At 46.5% G+C, this 27,050-nt stretch overlaps 1 protein-coding gene and 1 non-coding gene across 2 annotated transcripts; both read right to left on the bottom strand.

Moving 5' to 3' along the window:
- Positions 1 to 1,807: 1,807 nt before the first annotated feature.
- Positions 1,808 to 25,765, bottom strand: LOC119375622 (short-chain dehydrogenase/reductase family 16C member 6). Its single transcript, XM_037645839.2, has 5 exons — positions 25,463 to 25,765; positions 20,909 to 21,015; positions 10,983 to 11,123; positions 6,948 to 7,073; positions 1,808 to 2,221 (listed from the first exon to the last, which is right to left on the bottom strand). Exons 1-5 carry the CDS (start codon positions 25,748 to 25,750, stop codon positions 2,113 to 2,115), a joined length of 771 nt encoding a protein of 256 aa, XP_037501767.1. The 5' UTR covers positions 25,751 to 25,765; the 3' UTR covers positions 1,808 to 2,112.
- On the bottom strand, positions 7,954 to 8,025 carry Trnat-ugu (transfer RNA threonine (anticodon UGU)). The gene has a single exon. It is a non-coding gene; the product is annotated as a tRNA-Thr (tRNA).
- Positions 25,766 to 27,050: the final 1,285 nt, after the last annotated feature.

The following is a 27,050-nucleotide window of genomic DNA, read 5'->3' as shown; positions in this document are numbered from 1 at the left end:
AGAGATCCGAAGACTCGAGAAATTGTTGAGGTGGCCCATTGCGCGACGGTGGGTGATTTTCGCATTAGCTGCCCTTCGTTAGCGGAATCAAAGTGAGAGGTCGAATGTCTTGATATCGCGAAACGACTATTTGACACATGTGTGGCCTGCATGCGCTCTTCTTCATTTTGCGCTGTGTGCCTCTTTTATCTTGTAAAACTTTTTTCTGTCTACGTTTAACTTTTTGTGTTTTTCAATAAACATTAGTTACTAGTAGCCCGTAGTCATGTCTCATTCGTTTCTCCTTGTTGTTTTTTCTTTCTCGCTTTAGTATTGATACATATAGTTACATACGTTCAAATTAGGGTTCGCGTGTGCGCCTTAACGATAATCGAAGAAAATTCATCTTTAGTAGCATCCCTCTTAAACGGGAGAACGACAGATACGTATCCTCCTTTACGTAATGTAAACTTCGCTACACTTACACGGAAGTGGACGAATTTGGGTTCTTTGGACCCCTTAAGGTCGTTATCAATCCCTCTGTTTATTTTTTTCCACCACTGCTACAAACGTATCTTGCTCATCTCGTCTATTCCCCAGTTACTACTTCTACTTTTAATCCAAGCGCTTCTGTGAGGTAAATGCTTCGTACGGGTTTTGCCGCGTAAAAACTATGAAGGTCTGCAGAATTGACACGTGTGCTATCCTGTAGTTTCTATATGTTCCTGTATGCTAGCGCCCTCTGGTTGGCGGCTGAATCCTGAGACACCGACGAGCTGCCTTCTATGTTATCACACAGTCTTCCATTCGCAAGGCTCTGCGATATTTCCCGCAGTTGTAAATATGCAGGGTATATTCGTGCTCGCACTTTCGCATTCAAATTAGCAACTCTGTTTTCCTAACTATTTTGATGACTCCTGGTTCTTGCAAATTTCTTGAACTGTGCGTCCATTCCATGCCTATTATTTTCAGGTAAAAACATTCGGGCAATGTAGCCGATGACTTCTTTTCAGCGTCGTTACATCACTTTTTGAAAACTAACTTTGATGTGCATTTCCTTCAGTTAAAACAAAAGCCCCCCCCCCCCCTCAATATCTGCTTTCAAGCACAGACTAAGCATTCGGGATTGACACTCCTCGCAGAGCTAGTACCTTTCGAATTCTTCGCCCCACATCGTACCTATTGTAGCTCCAAAGTTCTGTATATTGCCACGTGCGTTTCTTATTATCACTTTTGCTGTATTCGGTTTTCGCCCAAAAAGACTGTCAGCAACGCTCAGCGCAAACCGCGCCTCATTGTTCGAGTAGCTTCCCGATTATTGTAGATCGTTTTGTTAAGATTGCGCGCAAGACGCGAACACTCGAGCTTATTCTAGAGATTGCGCGACAACCAGCGATAAAGCTGGAATATTCTACGGCACATGCATAAATGCCGACGCGCTTCACCGCTTGTCAGTTGATCGACGGTCGACGCTCTGCTCGCCGCTATCAGTGCATACAGTGCGTATTGCTGCAAATTAACTTTCCGTTTCTCGGTCACAAGTTGGGCGAAATAAAGTGTTTTATCATGGACACCTTGCCTGCGGTCTTCGTCGACGCCACAACCACGTGACAATACTTTCTGTACACTTTTATGGGATCGCTAAAGTGTTCCATAAAGCAACTTGACCTAAATGATGCATTAGGACATGCAGAGTTTCACATGAGTGCTATGGAACAATATTTTCGTGTTTCTGTGTGCTTGTTGTGACAGAAATATCTTGTCCACACTTAGAAACAGCATGAGATATCCTTCCGTCTATTGTTATTAATTGAGAAGGCGAAATGACAACTTATAAAACAGGCGGAATTTATTGCTTCTCGCAAAGTTATCGATCTTTTCATAGCTGACAAGAGTTCAGACACTCCGTAGAACGCAACTGTCTTCTTCTTGCCTGCGCGCAAGACCCGTTTTGACACCGCTCGTCCAAGCAGTCCTAGAACGAACACCATTGGACTAGCGTATCGAAAGTTCATTCTAGTCCGCGCTGCCAACGAGCGAACAAACAATGCAAAACTTGAAACAAGAAGAACGAGGTCATCAGCTGGTGGCTCTCCTTCTGCTCGCACTCAGCACGAGCCGGAAGACGTGTCTTCATCCGAATGCCGACGTTGTGGCGGAGGTCGAGGTTGCGCCCTCGTGTGGCTCTACGGTGCAACCCATGAACCGCTGCATTAGCTTCATTGCTTTTGCCGGGAACAAACTGCGTCGGAAAGATCAAACAAGGTGTGATCTTAAGCAGCATAAATTGCTTCCACTATGAGGAAGCGTTCAGGCAAAACATGCTTCTTTGGCTTAAAAAGGTGCAAAAGTCGTAATCGTCCTAATAGACAACCATTTATCCTATTTTAATGGGAATTATACCATTTAAAAGAAAAAAAGCTAAGTTCTACCTGTTAAATAAAACCATTTATTAGGAACTATCCGAGATATGAAAAGAAATTGCTGAAATTTTGAAAGCTTAATGAAAAAGTTGCAGAACCAAGTTTGCACGTCAATTTGGGCAAACTTTTTCTGACGCTCGTGTTTCACGCAGTTTATGCGAAGACCGTTTGCTGTGCATCTGTCCCGTCCGAAGCTCGCCTTGCCGATGATCATGTTATAGTTTTAACAAGGAGCTCAATACAGTGTCAAGCGCCGTTGAGTGAACAACGCGAAGCATCTACATGAATTTTTTGTGAAGGCTGGCATTTTTCGAACTGCTTGCGGTTTTATAGACTGGAAAGCACAAAAAAATATATATAAAATTTCGAAACCGTCGTTCAGAGTGGTCAAAAGTGGTTTTGCAAAAAAAGTGTGTAGTGCAAAAGTGAATACTTGGGTCACTTATTTTTTTTCACCTCCAGACGACTATACAACTTCGCATTCTTGAAATTTTACGGATTCTTCCACAGCTTCTACAATTTTAGAACTTCTTGCTGGGCGAGTTCGTGCATGTCTGTGGTGGGTATCTGTGGTGGGTAAAATTAGGACAAGCAATCAGTCATTACACAGTATCCAAAAGTGTTCTTATGTACACGGGCAAGGGAGACTGCCCTTGACATTCTTCATTGGTTTCTCATAGCGTTCGTAACACGGCAGGTCAGCGTGACTCTTTTCAGTGACACGTTGGTGGGCAATGCATTTCGTCGCTGAAATGAAACTTCAATCACTTATCCGCACGACATGTGTTTTCGTAACGTACAATGGAAGTTAGATTACGCTATTGTTGAGGTTGGATCTAATCACCAGGAAATCATAATGCTTTTTCTGTTAAAACTTATAGACAGTGTGATAGAGCACCAAGTCGGGCTAGTTGGTTCACACTCATTTTAAAGCCTAATAACTGCGCCAGTAGACGCGTGCTGTCTTCCCTTGTCTTTGTCCGTGTTTACTAGCGCAGTTAATAGGCTTTAAAAGGAAAGTGTGATGTGTATCAAGTACAAATTTCTTTCCTCATTAAGAAACAGTCTATTGCCGGTTTTTCTGCATTGTCTGGCGGCAAAATGTTCAAATAGAAACGCGAGAACAAAAGAAGGAGAATCGATTGTAGGATTGGTTCCTGCTTAAGGCAAGTTGTTTTTCGGTCCCCTCTATTTGCTTTCCCATTATGTCATCATTATTGCACTACATATGAGAGAGAGAGAGAAAGAAACTTTCTTGGGTCCAGCATTTCGACGACCATGTCTTCACCTAAGCGGCGGCCAGTAGCCATTGGGCGCTGGCTGCGTCTTCGGCCAGCTCGACAGCTTAGAGTTGGTCTTCCGGGTCTGAGTTGAGCCGCACGGCCTCCCACTGCTCCTCATTAACTATTTTGCGGCCCGTTAGAATCACATGAGGGCAAGCCCACAGAATGTAATTCAGGTCCGCCCGTTCACCGAATAAATGGCATTCGCCATAATGATTGGTCTGAGAATAATCGCTGTCGGCCACCGGATTAAGATAGGTGTTTGTATTTAGGAAGCGGCAGGCCACCATCCGCGGCTGACATATGCTGAATGCTGAGCAGGTTTCAACATGAAAGTGTTTTATGCCGGGGTCCACCAGGACTTCAGTGACCTATTTCCGTCACGGAAACGACGTCGAAAAAATGAACATCATCAGATGGCAACGAAAAAAAAGTATCATCAACGAGAGTGGAACCCACAACCTCTCGGTCCGCGACAACAGATGCCGGGCACGCTATTCACTTCGCCACGGCCACACACTGTGGAGGCTTTACAAACGCGCCTCTTATATTTCCCACTTTACTCTCACAGTGCTCTTGGCTGGTGGGTTAGTGTCGCCGTCTGGGAGCGGTAAAGTGAAGTAATGCATTAGGATCCCGGCCTCCGCGATTAGCTCCTGCAACGCGTCGTTGCTACGCGAGCGTCCCATTCGGTGCGTTTCCAATAAAAGTGCAATTTCGGTCAACGACTTGACAAAGTGCGAGGTGGCGACCTTAGCCCAAGCCTCGGCCTCGCTCATAGCATTCATCCATATTAAAAATAGCTCTGCGACGCACGTCTGCGTCGCCTGGCAGTAACACCTCGTTCCTCGTTTAGGCTTGCACCGAGTAAAACGTGGCCGGGCTAGAGGCTCGATGCAACGAGCGCTGCGTTTCCCTCTAGTCCCACCATGGTGTTCAAACTCTAAGATGCGGCGGGATGCCGCATGCCCAAGCTCTGCGTCCAGTCAACGACGCTCTTCTGGCTGTCACACCGCTTTCTCTGATTACGCTATCACCGTCAACTACTGCAGCCACCACAAAGGTTTCTGTAATCATTGATCATGCACGTTAGTCGTCGGGGTGGGGATACGCCACCAGGCGTCAATGTGGGGGCATCCACGTTAAACGGTGCTATAGCTGCCAAACACCAATATACATTGTGCAAGCTCTCTTATATCAATGTACTGTAAATATTCAGCTACTTCTGTAAAGACTCGTTTTACTTTCGTGTTATACCGATTCCTGTGACGGAGGGTTAAGACACGTTTTTCTGCTCCTTTTGGTGCAAGTGTGTTCCAGTGACATATTGAGGGCGAGAGTCCAATGAGACAGTCGGAGTGAATTCAGAGCAGGAGTCACTCCGTGGGGCAGGAAAAGTTGCTACACCAAAATCGACGAAGTGGACCGGAACTCTGCGTGACGTACTTCGTTTAACTTGTTTGCATGCTTGGGGGCGTCGCCAATGGTCGCATGTGTTTGCAGTAATGGCGGATGACATTGCTGTCACTGCTCAAAAACGACAGCTCCGCGTTGAAAAGCTGCAGTTCCTGCACGAGCAATTCATCGGATAGTGACGGCGGTGCTAAAGCTCCCGCGCACGAGCGCGAATGCAACAAAATTTCACCATGGAATAGAATAACTACACGCAAGGTATTGTGGGCAACTCAGCCCTAAAAAGATAGAGCTTGCGCTTCCTCCTTGCTCCAGCGACGCAGGTTCTGTTCCAATCGCGTATTTGTAGGCGTTGCTCTACGCCGGAGTCGAGGGCTCGCTGGCTGAGTCCATCGGCTGCTCCGACTCTGCCGTTGGAAATCAGCAAGAGTGTCGGGTGGGGAGGCGGCACCGACCCCCGCAAATCATCAATATTTGGGGATTTCATTATTGTTGACCATGCGCTTCTGGCTAGGTTGGCGAGTTCTCGAGCCGATGTGTGATCCACCTCGTTTCCAGGGAAGGAATCATGTGCAGGTATCCAGATGACTTGTACATGTCTGTGGTCTTTCAAATTGGCTAAAATTTAAATTTTAAACGCCTCCGGCGAGAATCGCCGTCTTCAATATTTCGCACCGTTTTCTTTGAGTCACTGATTGTGTGTTTGGCCAACGTTGAATATATTTTCAATGCGATGGCCGATTCTTCTGCCGTTTATGCGCTATACGCTCGTAATGAGCTGCTGTATTTTATGTTAGCCTGTCCATCTAGATCGTGACACCCATTTTTTGGTGCATTTGGGTATTCGCGACTTTTACGCGGACTTTAGTCTACGTGAACCACGTTTTTGATGTTTTTGTATTTCGTGTTGAGTGCCTTTGCCCTCTCCACACGGCTTTCCGCGTCGTTCTCCGTGTACATATTTCTGGGAATCGGTAGCACATTTACCTCACCGCGTATTTCTCGCGGTGTACCCTCCTTGAGATAAAAACAACAAAGAATGCATCCGATGCCTTCCTTGGCCTTAGTGTGTGTTTTCTTCACAAGATGCTGCCTAACCACAAAAAAAGTGAGGACAAGACGCACACAAGAACATTCAACAATCATTAATGAAACTATAGCATCAGTGTTTCATACTCATCATGACCAGTGTAAACAAGACACAGAGTTATATTCCAACTCGCCCAATTTGCTATATTACAGTGATTTAAATTCACGCACGGCATGTCATCAAGCACTACCAGCAATACTTTTCGATAAGTATAATCACGTTGTCCTGGTCAACAGGTTATCGCATCGTTGTGCAATATAAGGCTTGGTCGAAAGAAACATCCAGGTGAGCGAAACACCTCAGCGAGTTTAACCCTTAAAATCAGTGACCATGGCAAGTGGGTTCTGCTAAGGACAGCAAGCTGAGGTAAGATTTCCTTATAGGATTCAACTGACCATTTTTAATGCGTGTCTTTCACTCATCAAAACTATGATATAGGCGTCGCCCAAGCTTTTTAAAATGCTAAGGCGATGTCCGGGTTGTAGATCATCCACAAGATCAACTTGAAATTAATTATTATTTTTGCACGTAGATAAAAACATTTCAATACTTTTGGTACTATTATATCTTGTACTGCAAGAAAAAAAGATGGAGTTCTAGTTTTGCTAGGTCTCCGTGAATGGCGTGTAGGCATTGTAATGTCACCATGGCACACAAGTAACGAAACAGGTGCGTTTCATATACTAAGAATACTAAGTATACCAAACAGCAAGAAGTAAGTTCGTACACTAAGAAGTAAATGAGGCCGTTTCCACTCACAACATGAGCCTGTGCATAATGAGGATCCTGTGCGGGATGACAACTTCGAGCTCTTCTCGAAGAACCGCGTCCAATGTCCGGTCGGCAACGGCCTTTGTTTCCAAGATGGGCGCCAGCCATGGAAATCTGGAAAGCATTTAAAGCACACGCGATTAAAATTAGGAAACACGGTGTCTTTTCTGTCTTTCCTGATATGTAGATTGCTAACTCATGGTGCCATTCAGTGTTCGTCCTGCGTTCTTCTGTCCGTGTGTCATTCTTTTTTTTTATCTCGCTGCCTGCATTTATGTAACCATAAAAAAACCAGCGCAGCTTGCATCTCAAGATCTGAAGGTGAAGTTGCTGTTGAGGCAGCCTTTGGTGAAGTAATCTACAATGCACTCATCAAGTTTTCCAGTGGCACTTCGGGTGCTGTGGCTCATGCCACGCCCACATTTAGCGGCAAGCACTTTGCGCGAGAGCGCAACAGCCTTGAAATGGTCGAGCAGTGGGACTTAACGGGCAGCGGCGATTATGTCGCTGTACCAACCACTGACCTCCACAAGAACAGCTGGCCGGCGCATCGACCCTACCCGAAGCGTGAGCTTGTGGGGCCATCGGATGTCTCTCGGTTGTCCCGGAACCAGCCATCTGCTGCGCTTTTCTATGCGCGCTGAGCTGTTCTTGTGGTCGTAATCCTTGGCGTTGTTTTGAATATCCCTTTTCTGTGGCCGCTAGAGCAAGACAAGGGGGCATGCGGCAGCCTCAGGTGCAAGCAAATTTTTGCTAAGTGGAATTTTTAAAGGAAAATATATTCACATAAGAATTGAAAACTGGGCCAGTTGGTGATGCGCTGGGTTTCATTATATTCACATAAGTATGACGTCTTTCTCGAAGTGCGCCTTTCTGTGAGACACAATATTATTCAGAACTAACAGACAATAATGCCACAGAAAGTATCGAGGATGTTATTTGTAGTAATTAGGATATAATTGTGAAGAAAAGTAAAGTGGACGAAACGATAACTTGCCGCCGGCAGGGACCGAACCTGCGACCTTCGAATAACACGTCCGATGCTCTACCACTGAGCTACGGCGGCGGTCATCCTCCCGTCCACTTTATGGGGTATATATGTGTATTTAAACCTAGGAGTGTTAGTCAGCGCCGATCGCAGCCATGGCGGCGAGTGTGGAACACTTTTTTCTGCCTGCTGGCGTCACGGAGCATGTGATCTTTTACGAGCTGGCAGCTGGCCAATAATCCCTCGTATACTACCTGAAGCTATCAAGTCTACCAGAACGAGACCTTTGCTAGAATATTTTTTAAAGGCTTGTTTTTCGTTGTTAGACACAACATTAATGAGAACTAACAGACAATAATGCCACAGAAAGTACAGAGGATGTTATTTGTAGTAATTAGGATATAAATGTGAAGAAAGTAAAGTGGACGAAGCGATAACTTGCCGCCGGCAGGGACCGATCCACATTTACCATTCACATCGCGGTTTTGCGCTGTGATTATGTTTCCTTCTTTCCAATGTGCGCCAGAGTTTTCAGTTCCGCTTATAATAAGCGGATTTGGGCTTCTTTTTTCGCCGAGTCGCTTGTAGAATTTGCCAGTCGCTTGTCGCGTTTTTTTGCGCTTACTTGCATTTTTCCAGCAAATATAGTTACTTTTAGGGTGTGTCCAGATAAGATCGAACACGAGGTCCTGGTCACCATTCCCGATTCTGATGAAATTTACTGTAGGTCTAGGCATTACACCCAGAACAATGGTTTCCCAGTTAGTTTTGCGAAAAAAAATTTTGTTCGCGTGAAAAAAGATATACAAATTTTGGCCGCAAAAACGCTTTTCCGCCAATTTCGCGATTTCTGAATTTTGAGCGCACCTAGGGAAAAAACTGTGCACTTCTTCGTCACAATATTTATTCCCCTTGAAGAACAAGTAAACTACAATCTTACGGGTCTATTATTTTCCTTGCTTGTCGAAGCACTTTTGAAGAAAAATATCACAAACTTGGCAAATCCCACAAAATACCTGTACTTCAGGAATTTATTGCTGCAAGGAAATTAAAGTGAGGATAATAAAAATTGGTACATATTAACTTTCATACTTTCGCTCTCTTTTAAAATAATTTGCGTGGTTTTGTCGCGCTCCGTTTTACTTGATAATTGGGCTGAAACGTACGCGATTTACCAAAAAACGCCGAACTTTGAAAATAATTTTCTTAAAAAGGCCATTTTTAATTTTTTTTAAAAATCCCCCTGATTGAAGTCAAGGACGTCATCTACCATTGTGCAGGAAAAAACGTTGCATTATTTTAGTTGCTAACAAGTTATAGTGCGTCAAATGTGACCATGCCAGCCTAGCGGCCGCGTCGTTCGTTATGGACTGAAACTCGGATATAAGTTGCTAAAAATACTTGTACGTGACATAATCACAAATCAGCAGCTCCACACCAACAAATGCGCAGCCCGGCGTCATGGTTCAACAAGCTTTGTCTTGGGATCAGCCGCTTGACAAACCCGCAGCAGCGGCCGCTCGATGTTGCGGGCACTCACATTACATGAGTGCCGCTTCGACTGCGGATGAGCCCCGCTTGCGCGCCAAACTACGCTCAGAGGACAAACGAGAGAAGGAATGCATCACTGTGAAAGTTAAAGGCCGTTAAGTGCCAACAAATGTCATAGTATGGAACGAAAACTCTGCCGGCAATTTCCCAGTGAGCGCCTTCAATACAGCACGGATGTATTTTTTTCCCTGCTGTTATGCCCGAAGCCGCATAATATCGTGATAAACGCTCGACTTGCGTTGAATATTCTTTCTGCGGACGCACAACAATACAGTATTCTAAAAGCGGTTCTTTAATGAAGTAAAGGACTTGGACACACAGCCGGCTGACACAAGTGTTCTGGCACGAGATCAACAACTGCAGTTTGAGTTGCTCGACCATCGGAAGCACGTATGACAGCTTTCTTTAGATGTCAATGGCTTTCTTTTTTGTCATATGTTGCTCATAGAATGAACCTAATTATCCTTAGGGCTTCAGAAGAGAGAAAGCACCACACGAGCGCACTACTGGAGGCGCTGCACTGGGAAATTCGGTGGTAGCACTACTTCGGTGGTAGCACTAAGACACTTTCCGAGGCCACTGGGGACACGCTGCCTGTGCCAGTGACGACCACGTCGCCTACCGTGTCATTGCCTAACGATTCGAAGGAGGCCGCACCGATTCCGAAGTATTGTGTGTACAAATCCCCTCCGGATCATCGCGCTAGAGGCCTTACAGCCCATGGTACGTGTCATGGGCTACTCTGACAGGTAGACGACCGTCCACGCTAGAAAGCAAGAAAAAAATTACACCATTTCCCGCTAAAGGGGACCATGAGGCGATGCGAAGCCGGAGCACTTGCACGATCGCGTTCCATTGGCGTTCTTTGGGGAAGCTACCGACCTCGCGTCGTGGAACGCGAAGAGGAACGCTACGCGCGTCTTGTCTTCCCTCTAACCTGGCCGTTAATTCTCACAGGGCGAGCGGGGAACGCAGTCGGCAGGCGTGCGAGAGAGGGACAGCGTAGGAGAGGAGAGCGAGGGAAAGGGGACGCGCATGCGCTGGTGCTCATCGTGGCGTTGCGAAGGAGAGAATTTCGGCATGTCTAGCCTGCGTTTCAGAAGAAGAGAGTGGAGAAGGGGAGGGGAGAGGGGAAGTGGAGAGGTGGAAATGGGAGAGGGGGAGGGGAGGTGGTGAGGGGAGGGGAGAGGAGAAGTGGAGAGGGGAGGCGCTAGGGTGAGTGGAGAGGGTATGCGCATGCGCAGTAAGGGTGGTCACGCCGCACACCACCACCATCACCACCACCACCACCGGATTGAACTCCGCCATAAGATACTTCGCATTTAATAAAGAATTATCGGCTCTACCGTGTGCCTATCTCGATAAGCACGAACGTGGCTCAAACACGTGCCCTAGTATGGTTAAACCCAAGAAAAACAATAGAGGCGCTGTACACAGTTATCATGAATTGACAGTATCAAACCCGCCTATTTCATTACTTTTACCTTGACTTCGGCTCCTTGAACATGCCGGTGTTGATGGCCATGGGACAGACTGTTGTAAGCTTGATCTTGTCAAGCAGGCCCAGCTGGTAGAGTTCTTCGTCCAAAGCGCACATCAGGCCCCGGACAGCGAACTTTGACGCGCTGCACACAGAGCTTCACGTAAGCCCCAGTGTTTGTTTTTTCGAAAGAGAAAAAAAAACATATTCCACTAAAGGAGCACAACCAGTACTAGCAAGCGATAAGTGACAAGGAATGGCACTGAACACGTTACCGCCCTCTTTCAGCTCAGCACGCTAGATTCTCACGCGCATACAGTTTGGTCTATCAGCTCAATTTATCACTATTAGCGAACGCGATATCTCTAACATATTTGCGGACATTCTCCAAATGCTGACGCGCTTATTGCAGTAGATTTTAGGGTAAGACATTAGACTTTGCATTTAGCAGAATGACTCAGTAAAACAGCCTCGGCTTTCCTTCATTCCTTTAAATGTGAACGGTATTGTTAACATGAGCAGTCTCACGTACAGGAAAAGGCACAACCTCATTATGTTTATCACAGGAAGTGGCGCAACGTAGAACTTGCACTTAAAGCAGATGTATAAAATCGACCCTCAGCCAAAGTGCAGTACTTCTGAGGTGCGAGACTCAGGTCGATTTTATATATGGTGCTGTCAGTGCTGAGTAACAGATGTCGTGCTCAGCTACGCTGTCTCGCACCTCAGAAGTACTGCACTTTGGCTGTCTTGAGGAAGGCTGTAGCTCAAAAAAGAAAGAGCGGAAGAAAAACGAGGAAGGTATGCGTTAATTGCCAAGGAAATGCACTGCATAGGCGCATAAATAGAACGAAACAGTGAAAGTTTTTGTAAAGTCATACAACGTGCGTGTACGAAAAAAAAAACGCAAACAGCACGCGCCGAAAATTTCGAGATATTAACGCGATATCGTAAAGAGATCGTTTCGCAGAAATTCTGGTGTCGGCGTCGGCGTTGGTGACGGCGTCTTCGTTGAGTGCCAACAATCATCTTGTCCGTGCCCAAAAAATCGAGAAAGATGCAAACAAAATAAATAATAAAAAATATTCGAGTTGGAGTGAGAATCGAACCCTGCCGTCTGCTTCGCAAGCAGGCGTTCTGCCACTGAGCCACGCTATTTCTTGAAACTGCGTGGAAAAAAAATTGAAACACGCTATATGAATTACCGAAAAAAGATGCAAATAAAATAAATAATAAAAACATCCGAGTTCGAGTGAAAATCGAACCCAGGCCGTCTGCGCGACTGGTCTGTACGCTGTGACGTGCCTAGGTTTTTCGAGGCATATGACGAACAAAGATTACGACCGTCGTTTGGTGAATAACATACTGTACTCATTCCAAGGACAGACCACAGAGCCACGCTACTTGTTTTTTGTCCTTTCATGGTACTTATTACAAATGCGCGCAATTATAGGATACATAGCGAACAAAATACTCAAGGCGGCCTCTACAAGCGTACAACAAGCGTTACACAGAAAGATGTATCAAATAACTTTTCGTCCTAAAAGGGTATTAAAGCAGTGAATTTCATGAAAAGTAGATTTGAAACTGCTTGGTAAAAAAAAAAAAACACTATATGAATGCCATTTAGTAGAAGAAGTCTCCTTAAAGAGGCACTGAAGAGAAACAATGAATCGGTTTAAATCGATAAATTGTGCTCTCTGAACTATAATGTCGTTAATTTCGCCATCATATGTTTATTAATAGAGGAGAAAATCAAATTCCAAGTTCTATTTTAAATATCGCGCCGAAATTTCCCCGCGTGACGTCATGGATTTCAAAGCGTATTTATCGTATTTTGGCGCCATTGGCTCAACGAAATTACCCCAAACTTGGTATGTCAAGTCTATGGCCCCTCTAGAGGACAACGTACTTCATTTTTACCGATTAGGAGCTACGTAGTCCGTAGTAGGCGCCGTCAAAACATGTGACGTCACGGTGAATGGTGCGCATGCTTCAAGGTCGGGTCGCCACACACATTTTCTTTTTGCGCGTTTTCCCGCTTACTAAGCGTCTTCTTGCAGCAAGCGTGGTATTTTTGGTATCGTGAAAGAGTGCTTTACTAATTTGAGAAAAATCGTTTTGCTCTTTAGTGTCCCTTTAACGCATGTAATATAGCAAGGCAGAAGCGTAGAATCGCGCCAGGCATCCAAACATGTGAATTGCGCAACGAGTGGGTGTGTTAAAGGCCCACCCATTACAAAGCGCTCAGACAAATTTAATCATCAGCACAAGCATCAACAATGTGGATCGCTGCGTAGGATCACGTGTTACCTTACAAACTCGTTGTGGGCCTTTCGCTGATTCACAAAAGGAATAATTATGGCGTAGTGGGCACTTAACAACTGTACTTGCAGTAGGCATTCTAGGATACTTTAAAACGGCCAATGTTACGCTCATAGTCGTTCGTTTCCTTACGGCACGGTTGAAGCATGTACCGAAAACCGAAGCGAGGCTAGCAATTGACAAAGCGATGCGCACGGGGCTCGATTCAGCTATCGCGTTATACTCTTGAACGCGACGCTCAAGCGTCCTCCAGGTTATTAAGTGCATTTTTCTAAAGACAAAGTAGCAATTTTAGTGCTACACTGCTCTACGGGCTTCGAACACCAATTGGCCCTAGTCGCAACCGTCCTACTATGACTGCCTTGACTTTTTTTCTACATTAGACGGACGTTACTATTAGTTCAAGTCACCACGACCACGTAACTTGCTTACAAAGAAAATTCATTTTCTGCTTGACAGCCATGAAGGAGCCCAGGGGCGTATCCAGAAACTTTTTTCGGGGGAAGGGGGGGTTCAACCATACCTTATGTATGTTTGTGAGTTCGTTTGTATGTGTGCGTGTATATATACGTAAGCAAAACTGAAAAATTTCGAGGGGGGGATTGAAACCCCCCCCCCCTTGGCTGCGCCCTGTTGTCAGAACAAGTTGTGCCTTCCCGTAACAATATTCGTTCACATTCAGTTTCATAAGAATGGGCTGCAGAGGACTTCGTCATCGAACAACCTACAATTTTATTCTGAACAGCGTGTCCGGCAAAATTTATAAAAGACGCACATCAAAAAAGTTCTGAACTAACAAAATCCACGCATATCCACGAAGTGAACGATGATGAGTGGGCGAAGCACTGGGGATCGTTCGGTAACCGTGAATCTCCCGTCGCATTGCCCACTCGCGCATGTAAATGAGTGACAACGCGTGTGTACAGTTATATACAATGTGTTTTATTGGTCATAACTCGTACGTCGTGTTAAGCTGTGGATTTTCTTTTGCCTTCATTATTACTGTTTTGTGCTCCGTGAAAATTAGAGGCAATGGTTCTTCGATCGGATCCAGCCTCAAGTTGGCAAAGACGAGGTCGCGCGACCTCGCACGCGGCGCCGCGCCCGAGAATAATATATTACCATGTGCGCTCTCTGAAGACGGATTTGCGTATGTTCTCACCTGTTAATCGATGCGCTTGCTTTCGAGCGGCGCCGCGCCGAGTACGGTCTACCTTATTGCGATAGCAATTGTATGGGCAGTCTCGGCTGCTTTTTGCCATCGCCGTCGCCGCCGTCATGTTGCATATATATATATATATATATATATATATATATATATATATATATATATATATATATATATATATATATATATATATATATATATATATATATATATATATATATATATATATATATATATATATTATATATATGTGTGTGTGTGTGTGTGTAGCCTCGTTAGCCATAATTTTCCGTAAATCATTAGACACATGTACAGTGCCGACAATTTGGAAAATCGCCAATGTAATTCCTGTCTTTGAATTGGGTAATAAGCAAGAAATTTCCAACTACCGACCTATCTCCTTAACGTGTACTTGTTGCAAGCTCTTAGAGCACATAATTCATAAGCATATTCTTCGGTACCTCTCTGAAAATGACATACTGTCGCAGAATCAACATGGTTTCCGCCTTGGCCTTTCCACAACTACCCAACTTATTGAATTCACCCATGACATCGCTTCAGCCCCGAATAATCGAGGTCAAGTTAATGCCATATTTATAGATTACAAAAAAAAGCATTTGATATGGTGTGCCACAGAAAACTTGTTTTCAGGCTCAGCAAAATTATTAGTGACGAGGAAATATCAGTTTGGATAGCTGATTGGTTACGTATAAGGACACAGTTTGTCACTTTCAATCCCGCACAGTCACCGTCGGCCGCGGTTACTTCCGGTGTACCGCAGGGCTCGGTTCTTGGGCCACTGCTATTCACTATTTACATTAATGATGTAGCAAAGGTCATTAGGGACACACCGGTGAGACTGCGGTTGTACGCTGACGACTGCGTGCTTTATACCTGTGTAACTAACATACGTGATCAAGAGGGTCTCAACAATGTATTTTCATCTTTTTGTGCATGGAGCACCGCGTGGCAAATGAGTATTAATTACCAAAAGACTGTACAAATGACTTTTACTAACAAAAAGCAGCCGCTAGTTTTCCGCTACAGTTACCATGGGCACTACCTTAACCCTGTGAAAACATTTAATATCTTGGAATTACCTTCACCGAAAATCTAAAGTGGCACCTGCACACTGAAACCATTTGTGCTAGGGAACTTAGGAAGCTGGGATACCTGAAACGAACTCTGAAGCACTCTACCAGGGAACTGCAAATTGACTGCTTACAAATCCCTCGTCAGGCCGTTACGCCTCGGTGGTATGGTCGCCCTACACTGCAGTTGACATAAATAAGCTTGAGGCCATACAAAAGAAAGCAATGCGGTTCATTTTTCGCAGATATGACCGCGATTTTTCTCCTGCTCACGCATGCGCTTTGTCGCTATAACCTTTGGCTCATCGACGTACGCTTGAGCGTATCGCACTGTTTCATCAGATTGTACACGGCCGCAGTCGCATCCAAGCGCCGATATCTTTCAGTCATTCCACTAGGCGTGCCACGCGCCGATCCCATCCACTTAATATTATTCCTTTTCAGCCATTTGTAAATTGCTTTAATAATAATAATAATATCTGGGGTTTAACGTCCCAAAACCACGATATGATTATGAGAGACGCCGTAGTGGAGGGCTCCGGAAATTTCGACCACCTGGGGTTCTTTAACGTGCACCTAAATCTAAGTACACGGGCCTCTACCATTTCGCCTCCATCGAAATGTGACCGCCGCGGCCGGGATCGAACCCGCGACCTTCGGGTCAGCAGCCGAGCACCGTAACCGCTATACCACCGCGGCGGACGTAAATTGCTTTAAGTACTCTTTTTTTCCAAGCGTTGTCGAAATTCGGAACAGCTTAGATGGCTCTTTGCGGGAAAGGCCAAACGAACAGTTTGTGGAAGAATTGCCGAACCACATTTCGTGATGCTTTAATGATGCCTCATTGTATGTCGAGTATCATGCATTGTAACTCGTGTCCCCTGTTCTGCTTTGTATGTGTTAAATATTATGCTTGTCAAGAGGAGAGTAGAAGAAGAAGCGACAAGCGAAGGTGGGCCCGAGCGCACGCCCGCATTCCAGTTTTTAGTTTTTTACCCAGCGTCGAATAAACAAGACGTTCTGTACTTCGGCTCCGCTTCCTGGTTTTCAACAGTATGGTGCCGTGACCAGGATAGAACAACAGTTGAAGACCCCTGGCGATGAAGCGAGCTACCTGAAGAGGGCGGCCGATCGACGCGATCAACGCGACGACGCTGGGAGAGAAACCAAGAACGATCCACGTCATCACGAGCCTTCGATTCCCGACGTGACGACATGGAAAGGCTACGACGGAAACGTGCTACCGTTCGAGCTTCGGTCACCAGGATCATCAACGACATGACGGCTCTTATGCGGACGGAACCAACGCCAACTGGTGAGCTAACCGATCATCTTAACCTATTGACGATAAAGGAAACGATGCTCACGGAACTTGACAACCAAATAGAAGAGCATGTCACTGACGATAACCTTGAGGATGAGATTAACAGCGTCGGGCAATATCAAGATTCAATCGTCCTCGCAAAGTCCCACGCTGAACGCATTTTGTCCTCTCCTCAAGCCGTAGCTACGCACGCATCTCACGATGATTCTCATCAAGCACGTGCACAGATTAAACTACCTAAGCTCGATCTACCGAAGTTTAATGGAGAACCAATTAGATGGCCTGAGTTTTGGGATCAATTTGAGTCAACTATTGATCAGAACCGCCATCTCGCAGACGTGGACAAATTGAAATACCTCCGGAGCTACCTGTCGGGTAAAGCGGAAGGTGTCATCAGCGGCCTGGCCACAACTAACGAAAGTTATAGCACAGCTATAGATCTTCTCAAAGAAAGATTCGGCCATAAGTCGCTGATTGTTAACGACCACATGCGCCGGCTTCTTAACCTTCGTAAAGTCCGCTCATGCGAAGATTTTGAAGGGCTTCAAAGGCTGCATGAAGAGGTACAAACCCGCGTGAGATCCCTTCGTAACCTTGGAGTCGAAGAAAAAGAGTACGGAGTGTTACTGAAAACAGCAATAATTCAGAACCTTCCACAAGAAATGGTGCTCCGTTATACTCAGCGCACCTTATCTTCGACAAACTCAAGCGGTACTAGTGACCAACTAGATGAATTGTCTATTCTTCTAGAATTCTTAAGCCTCGAAGTAAGAAGCCGGGAACAGGCTTTGCTGCTGACGGATGACCACAGAGAACGAGTTTTAACCGGAAAACCAAAATCTAACGACCATAACCGAGGTTCTGCGTCTATGTTAGCCGTAAAGCTTGATCCAGAGAGTTGTGTGCTATGTAGCGGCAAAGATCACTCGGTGGATGACTGCCCATCTGAGATAACATTAGATGAGAAAAAAGAGAAACTGCGCAAGTTGGGATGTTGCTTCCGATGTGCTAAACCATTTCACAGAGCGAAAGAATGCAGAAGCTGGAAGAGGTTAAGCTGCGCGAAATGCAAGGGACGACACATCACAACGATGTGCGACCCAAAATGGATACAGAAGAATAACGAAACGCAGACCACTGTATCCAGCTCTTCTACAGACTCGCTAAAGAGCACAGTACTTCTGCAGACCGCGCAAGTTTGGGCTGTGGGCACTCGAGACAAATGCCTTGTAAGAATGTTAATTGATGGTGGCAGTCAACGCAGCTTCATCACGGAAGAGTTGTCTAGGAAGCTAAAAGCCACCGTGGTAGCCGAAGAGCAGCTCACCATCTCTGGATTCGGAAACATTTCTGCACCTCGGAAATATTATCGGAGAGTACGCGTTACGCTACATAGCCAGTACGACGCAAACTCGATTGAAATAGAGGCTATAGAAGTCCCAGAAGTATGCAGTGACTTGTCAGCACTGACAGAGACAAATGTGCTTGAAAGGGTAAAAGACAGGGACTTATGTTTGGCTGATGTCACCGTATTCCAGGTCTCACATGAGCCTGACATATGCGTGCTTATAGGAGCTGACTATTACTGGCAACTCGTCAGGGGAAAAATTCAACGACTGGACGACTCCTTAACCGCCATCGAAACAATCATGGGATGGACACTACATGGAGATACCAGAAGTGTGCCGAAGTTCCAGCCAGAAACCGTAAGGACCTTCAACATACACCTGATGGAAACCAATGTCTCACAGCAACTGAGCGCTTTCTGGGAAGTGGAGCATCTGGGACTGGCCCACGAAGAAAGACTTTCGAAAGATGACAAATACGTCGTCAAGAACTCCGTTGAATCGCCTCTTAGAAACAGTGAACGCTGTCAAATTGAACTGCCTGGGTACAGCAACTCTTCCGAGATTAAAGACAACAGGGGCGCAGCTTTCAAGAGACTGGAGTCTATACGGAGAAGGCTACGTCGAGAACCAAAGTTTAAGAAGGAATACGCCACTGCGATGAGCAGCTACTACAGCAACGATATCGCTCAAAACGACAAAGCGGACAGTACGAAAGAACGTATGACGTACAACGGGACAAACCAAGATGTATTGAGACGCCACGAAATTACGTCGAAAGTTCCGGTGGTATTCGACGCCTCTTCCCGAGCAAGACATTCGAAGCAGCGAGCAAGCAAAGCAACGAGCAAAGCATCTGGAGAGATAGAGTCGTCACGTGAAATACATCAGCGAAGATGGAAACACAGTGAACGAGTACTAAGCGATCTCGATAGCCGGTGTCGACGAGAGCACTTCCAAGAGCTTCGCTTCATTCACGTCAACAAGAATAGAAGCGAAGAATCAACGAGGATTGGAGACATGAAACTAAAGGACTCGACAAGACAACTGCGGGAGATGGAAGAGTCGCAGAAGAATTTACGGACAGCGACGGCAAAGTTCGTTCATACACCGTGTGCGCTACTGCGGGCACGGTGCGGAGACCGGTACAGATGTTGCACCGCCTGGAACGTGCCGGAGAAGCTTCGACATCTGGTAGACAATCGACTCGAAAGAAGCAAATCCGCACTAATTGTTCGGCCGGGAGCTGTTAAATATTCTTTTGGAAGAGGAGCGAAGACGAAGAAGTGACAAGCGAGCGTGGACCCGAGCGCACGCCCGCATTCCAGTTTTTAGTTTTTTACCCAGCGTCGAATAAACAAGACGTTCTGTACTTCGGCTCCGCTTCCTGGTTTTCAACAGTATGATTCAATGTTTTGTATGCTTGTAGTTTTTTTTTACTAACTCATGTACCTACTCCTGCTATGTCTCGTTCTATAGAGATAGCAGTATTTGTAAATAAATGTAAAAGTCCCAAAGAAAAGTAATGCCGAAAAAAGCTTCCGAAGCGCGGAATCGAACCAGCGACTTCTCGATCCGCAGCGCGTGGCTCTATCCACTATGCCACAAAGCGCAGATCGTTCAGGCGCCTAACGGCGAGCGTTATATACACACCCCTTACCGCAGTACTCAGAGACGGCAGGCGCTTATAAGCATTTCTTCATTACCAGCGAGATGGCGCTAGGAGCGCAGCGGGCGCACTTAAAGTCGTCGGCCAGCTCGCTCGCTTCTTCTAATATTTGCGCAGAGAGAACCTTGCCCTTCCGCTGTCTCACCAGCGAGATCGCGCGCAGTGCGCGCTTTAATGTTCGTCGGCTCGCTCCTGCGAACGTCATTGCTCTTCGCCCTACAGGGCGTGGTCGCATCGTGCGCTTATCTCGAGGAAAGAAGGTGGCAGGCGGGGGTGTGGGGTGGAGCTGGGGGTTGTCTGTCTTGTGCTTTCCCCGCGATGTCCGCGCTGAAGTCACAGAGCGTATGAAAGTCACTTCGCTCGCTACAGCGGCCGCGTTTGCGAAAGGAGCGCGCTGTCTAAACAGAAATAAGTAACAACTGTGACAGTTAGTTCGCGCTCGTCCTGTGTGTACCTGTTCGTTCTTTTCGTGCGTCGTGCTTTATGTTTTAGCAGTGCGCTTCAAGTGTCGAGCGGTGACGCATGATAGTTCGCGCTCGTCCAGTGTGTGTTCTTTTCGTGCGTCCTTTGGGCTTGAGCGACGCGCTGGTAATTTAGAGCTGGCTTCCGTTCTTCGCGTTACATTCCAATTTGTTGCCATCGCATTTTTAAACCATATGCGCGCTATGTTCGCTCTGTAGACAGCTTATGCACAGATGTTTTGCACCTGCGTTTCGACTGTAAACTACGGCGAACGGACGGGCATTGTGAGGTCTTAAGGTGCTTCGCCCATAATATGCGTTTTGGGCTTATTAAGCCTGAACGAAACCTTAAAAGTGTTCTTGCAATCTTTATGAAACGCAGGAGAGTGGGTTGAACGGCATATAACAAATCACTCGTCTCTACCCCAATACTTACCAGTAGAGACTTTGTCTGGGCTAGTTGGTGCGACATTGCAAAATATAACAGCACGAGGGACGGGACTGAAGACTGTGGTTTTTGTGTCCTGTGGTTTTTGTGTCACTTACCAGTAATCTGTGAGGTACCCAGTGCCCACGTAGCCGGCTATGGAGGACATGGCGACGATGTGTCCTTCCTTCTGGACCAGCATCCCAGGCAAGAACTCCTGTATCATCTGCAACATTTAGGGGGAAGTTGATTATCTGCCAGCGCATACAATTCCCAACCACCAATAGGTTGTACAAAAGGCCCTTTAACGTAGCACCCTTCCGTTCCCTTTCTATTCCGTTATGCGTAATGTCAAATTTGTGCCATTGCAAATGCATGTACAGGCGGGAAACAGCAACTTCGCTGATAGCCCGATCACACGGCCTTCCTGTTTGCAGAAGCTCCATTTTTTGTTGCCTTGCAAGCGTGCAGCATTGCCTACTCAGGCACCAGGCACGTAGGCAAGAGGGGGGGGTCCCGGGGGGCCCGGCCCCCCCCCCCCCCCCGAAATTCGTCCAGCCTTTTATGTTCCCGGGCAACTTTTTTTCTTTTTACCATGAAAAGACTTTCTTTTGAATAATTAGGCCGTGGGCCCCCGCCCCCCCCCCCCCCCCGAAAAAAAATCCTGGCTACGTGCCTGTCAGGCACTCTTTCCTTATCTTTCCAGCTGACATGAATCGTTGAGCGCGCAGTTGTCTGCCGTTTTTGTCTGGCTGAGCTGGCATGCCACGAAAAAAACACCGAGGGATGAGGGTAGCACCTGCGTCGCCGATTGGCCAACTTTTTGTTGCTTATCTTATGGCACCTTGCAACAATCGCGACAGCTTGCCACGAGACGATGGGCATGCCATAAGGCATGTCCAGTGAACACACGTTCGCGGAGCAGAGCTTTATAGGTGCAGAAACGGCACAATATCTTAAACTATTCCAAAGTTCTTATTAGAGACAACTAATTCTCAAACGGTAGCTACGCATCTAGTCAGATCCAGAACGATCGGCATGAAGCCATCACCTGTTCCAATGGGAACGGGTATTGCACAACTATTCCGAAAATATGCCGCGAGAGACAGAATGCGGCTCTACTTTTGTGCCGGCTGACGTTTCAGAAACAGCTCCACTAACGTGAATCCTGGGAAGGTGCGAAGCACTGTTGTTTCCCATAGGGACACATCAATAGCAATGAGAGGGCGCAGTCCTCTTATTGCTATAGACAGCATTGCAGACAGCGTGCAGCGCCCATCGCAGACAGCATCCTTCGCAGAAACACAGCTTTTCCTGGGCCAACGCGCCGTCTTACTTTCCACTCGCAGAAGCACACGTGGCGTTGTCTCTCGCGGGCGAGCGCGCGTTCTCGCAAACTTTTCCTGAGCGAACGCGCCGTCTTATTTGCCACTTGCATTACCGCGACGGGCTACGACTACAGGAAACGCCGGAAGAACTAGCGCATAAGGTGCTTCGCACCTAAAAGTTTGTTGGTTCGGCACATAGTAGCGCTCTGTAATGCGCACATGCCTCATAGACGTGGCGAGTTTTCATGGTTTTGTGACGCCACGTCACTGTTAGGCGACGCTGACGCGGCGCAAGAGCTTATGACCTATTGGGAAAGACTAATGATAAAAAGAAAGCATGATAGGAAATAATTTATTAAGGTGAAACCCTTAGATGCCTCATCAAACGCGAACATTGACCGCGGCATCGGGGACAGCATGAGTGATGAAAAAAATCATCATCAATTGATGACATCGCCATATGGCGTCATCATGACGTCACAGATCGCCAAAATTTGTGACGTCATTATGGAATCATCATCATGACCTGATCACATGGCATCATAGCTTGGTCAAAGGTGGGCCATCACGGATGCAGTGCAGAAAAAATTCGGAGGGTGGCGGGGAAGGATCACTAAATCGATTGACAAGAATGAGAAGATGACTCTCACCTTCGAATCGTCTTAAGGGACCCTGTGAGTTTTTGTTTTATTCTACCTGATCGTGTTTCAGAAGCGACTTTCGTCGTACTTAGTGGCAGACGGAGAGGCGGGCATGGGCCCGGAACATTGCGACTAGACACGCGACAATATTGAGGGATGCGGAATAGTTTAACGTCTTACGAACTAAGGTGACGCGACTAAATTGCACCAACAGCTTCTGGAAGAAACAGGCCTGCTCTTCGCGGCGGTCCCTGTCGACGGCAAGTTATCTTTTCGTCCACTTTACTTTCTTCACATTTACATCATAGTTACTATAAATAGCATCCCATATACGTTCCTTGCTTTTTTGCCTGTTAGTTCTAATTAATGTTGTGAGTAGCAAAGAAAAACGAGCCCTTAAAATTCCCCTTCTGTCGTTTATTCATAGCGAGTGCCTCGTTCTGGCAGACTGGTTGCTTTCAAGTAGAATGCGACGGATTCTTGGTCAACTGCCACCTCGTAAAAAATCACGTGCTTCATGACGGCAGCAGGCAGAAAAAGAGTGTTCCACACTTGCTGCCATGGCTACTATAGAGGCGCTGACTAACACCCCTAGGTTTTCTTTTCTGCCACTTCCCGTTCTTCACATTTACATCATGATTACTACAAATAGCATCCCATATACGTTCCTTGAATTTCTTGCATGTTAGTTCTAGTTCATAATCATGTCATGGTTTGGCACGTTAAACCCCATAAATTAATTTTAATTTTATTATTGTTGTCATTACGTCGGCATAGAAATGCTTATGCGTTTGAAGGACGCTAAAGAAGCCGTTTATTTCCCTGGAGCTTCATTTGGGTTCGCTATCTGTCGGGTGTCTGTGTTTCTTCCCATGGGAGAGTGAAACTGCAATGCAGAAATCCGCGGCGTCAAAGCCTGCATTACGCTATTATGTAATTACCTCCAGTCACGGCCGGACTGGAAAGGCGCGCGAGCGTTCCATCTTATGGCCTTCGCTATCGAGTTGAACAAAATGGTAGCGTTTCTCCTCGGTTAGCGCCACATCTCACCGGGAGGAGCGCAGCGACTCTCCCGTATTTTAGGCCTTTTCGCTTGCTGCTTGCTGAAAAGGACGCAAGCGTCTACTTTTGCGTGGACCGCGGTCTCGAACGCAACGCCTAGCAACGGCTGCAGCGACAGGGTCGCAGCGACAACACGCTGGTGCGGCTGGAGGTAGAAACAGACGCATTGCGAAGGCCGTAAGACGGAGCTCTCACGCGCCTCTCCAGTCCGACCGTGCTCCAGTAAATAGCTTATATATACGCAAAGAACGTTCGTGCGACAGAAACAAAGCATTACAACACCAATTCTTGAAGAGCGCTAGACTGCGTCCGACATTACTCTCAGAAAAAAATGGGGGCGCATCGATCCGCGGCAGATGGCTGAAGAGGGTAAGGCACTTGTTAACTTATGGTATTAGAGAGTTTGATAATTGGGGACCCAAGACGCTGAGTCCCCAAGCTGCGTTGGGCAGCCTGCTCTTGCGTTCGGATGATCAGCAGAGTTTGAGAATTGGGCTTACGCAGGCTGCGTTGGGTCAAGCGCACAGAGCGCCACACGTGGCGAAATTGAAACCACACGAGACGCTGTCCATACTGCGCCGTAGCGCACGCAGCGTCTGTGTCGTCTCGCTGGTCACCTAAGACGCCTTGGGGACCCACGCTAGTTTTCGATTTTTGCGTCTTCCGTCAACGCGAGCGCAAGAGCCCAAGAGTGGCTTGGGTTCTGCGCATGCGCCCAGGCGGCTCGCAAGCTTCTTGGGTCCCCAAGCTCCTTGGGGCCCCAATTCTCAAGCTCTGTATTATTACGGGTGAGAAACAGCGCTAAAAAGACGGGACAAGAAAGGACACGAGACGACGGCGCTGACTAACAACCAAATGTGCTTTATTCCTTCAGTCAGCATAAATATACTTCACCACTAACGTAATGAAAATACAGAAAACTCAGCCTGCGCAGAGGCAGTAGGGCGATCAACGAGACATGAATTCTATCTCCTTCGGAAGGAGGGAAATCGAGGGGAAGCTCGTGTCCTTTCTTGTCCCGTCTTTTTAGCGCTGTTTCTCACCCGTAATCATGAACCAACCAGCCCAAATGCGTACCCTTCTCTGTATTATCGTTCTGTAATGCCGTATGCTTCGATGACTTTTATGGAGAGCTGCACGTACTCAGTGGCACGTTCCCATTGATCAACGTTGGCGTGACTGGGAGTTCATTCAAGAATAGCGCCTGAATTTCGTACGGCGATTCGTTTAAGACCCACAGTAGCAACATAGCAGGTAAAGTGTCTCGCTCCTAAGCTCGAGGATGCGGGTTCGATTCCCGGTCACAGCAACTGCATTTCTGTGGCGGGAAATGCAAGAACAGCCGTGCGTAGTTACATTCGGGTGCCTATTAAACAACCCCATGTGGTTGCAATTATTCCAGAGTGCCGCACAACGGCGTTCCGTAGTTTAGACACGTCAAACACAGAAGTTATTAAAATTAATGTTGCATTACAATATAAACAAGTTACCTCAACACATCAGCCCTATGCACTGCGCATGGAGTACAGCGCGACGCGAGTGGCGTGGAACGGCTGAGACAGCCAAGGTAATTAATAGATATAATGCTATGAAAGTGAATGGCCTCCAAACGTACGGAAGTGAAGGAAGATGAAAAGCTTACCCAGAAGTGCGAGAGCAGGTTGACGTCGAGGGTGCGGCGTATCTGCTCCGGCCTGAGCGTGAGCAGCGGCTGGCACTGAGTGACGGCAGCATTGTTCACCAGGATGTAGACGGGCCCCACCTCCTGTGTCACCCGGCGAGCAAGCTCGCGCACCTGCTTTTCGTCGGAGACGTCGCACTGGTAGGCGTACGCCGACACGCCCACCTCCAGCTTGATCTCGTCCGCTACCGACTGGTTGTTCTCCTGCGAGTGAATTGTGTCAAGAACACTTAATTCATTGTATATCATAGCAAATGCGCAGCATATTGCGGGACTGAATCTGCAGGCTCACCCAGTGAAATTCCGCGCATTTGTAGATTCTCCTACATTAGTCATACAGCCCCTCATCTAACGAAGAACCCTGAAAAACATTAGTGTTTCCAAAGCGACAAAATCCTATCAAACATTTTCACACGCTATCGTATAAATCATTGTCATACAGTTCTGCAAGAAATAATCATTCTGAACAATCAAGTTTGGTTGGTTCGTCATGCACAATTTATAGGAAGCTTAAGAGCTACAACTGTTTGTCAGACTTATACCCCCCTAAGCCATGCTGGCCTTCTTGAAAGTGTTTACGACACCAATTTTTAATTGGTCTGGAGGGACAACATGCGTCAGTATTCTCGTAAGCCTTCACTGAGGCATACACACATACTTATATGTAGTGTGTGGGAGCGCGTTTCCTGATAATTTTTATATCACCAGCTAGCACGCATAATCCCCCAAGTAATTGTACTTGGGGTTGCAGGTTGGGTCCCTGGCGGTAGCAAGTTGTCTTTTCGTCCGCTTTACTTTCTTCACATCTCTTTCACTATTACTGCAATACACTGAAAACAGTACCATACAATTAACGTCCACTATACCTTCCTTGGGGTCATTATGTGCTTCCTTTCATTAACGTTGTGTCAAACAAACAAACGAGCTTTCAAAATTCCCTTCCTTCATTTATTCTCCCAATAGACATTCTTATCACTATGCTCTGTCGACCTATCGCAATATGGCCTACAAATCCTTAATGTAAATCCTTACGTTAAGCTCGTAATTGAAAACCGCAGGAAATATTTTTTTTTTACTCAATTGCAAGTTTCAAAAACAATTTCCGCAATTGAAGGAAAATCGTGTTGATCTGTCAAGGTGATGCGGTTCACATTTACAAGGCTGTATATCTAGTATTACATTCATAATTTCACGTGTTGTCACTGTTCTTCTTGACGTTTTGTCCATTGGCGCTAAATATGTTTTCCTAGCTGGTCAAGCTTCCTTTTGTACTTTGCATATTCTTTTCGTCAGTCATGAGTGGCGTCATTCATATTTCGAATTATTACCGAATTCGTGGGCTAACTCTAATGCTCGGTGCGTGCAACAGCATTCAGGGAATGATCAACAATTTCTACACCTGCCCGTTCTCATAAAAGGAAAGCGGCAGGCATATAATACTCATGGGAGACTCGTGCCATCTTAGTTGTTCTGTACATGATGCAGAAATATGGCGATTTCTCCCAGAATTATGGCCCAACTTCAGCAATGGCCAACGACGGCTGCGGTC

The sequence above is a fragment of the Rhipicephalus sanguineus genome, chromosome 11 (assembly GCF_013339695.2).
Source record: "Rhipicephalus sanguineus isolate Rsan-2018 chromosome 11, BIME_Rsan_1.4, whole genome shotgun sequence".
Lineage (NCBI taxonomy): Eukaryota > Metazoa > Arthropoda > Arachnida > Ixodida > Ixodidae > Rhipicephalus > Rhipicephalus sanguineus.
Note: the sequence above shows the minus strand (reverse complement) of the source record. Positions and strands in the feature narration are given on the sequence as shown.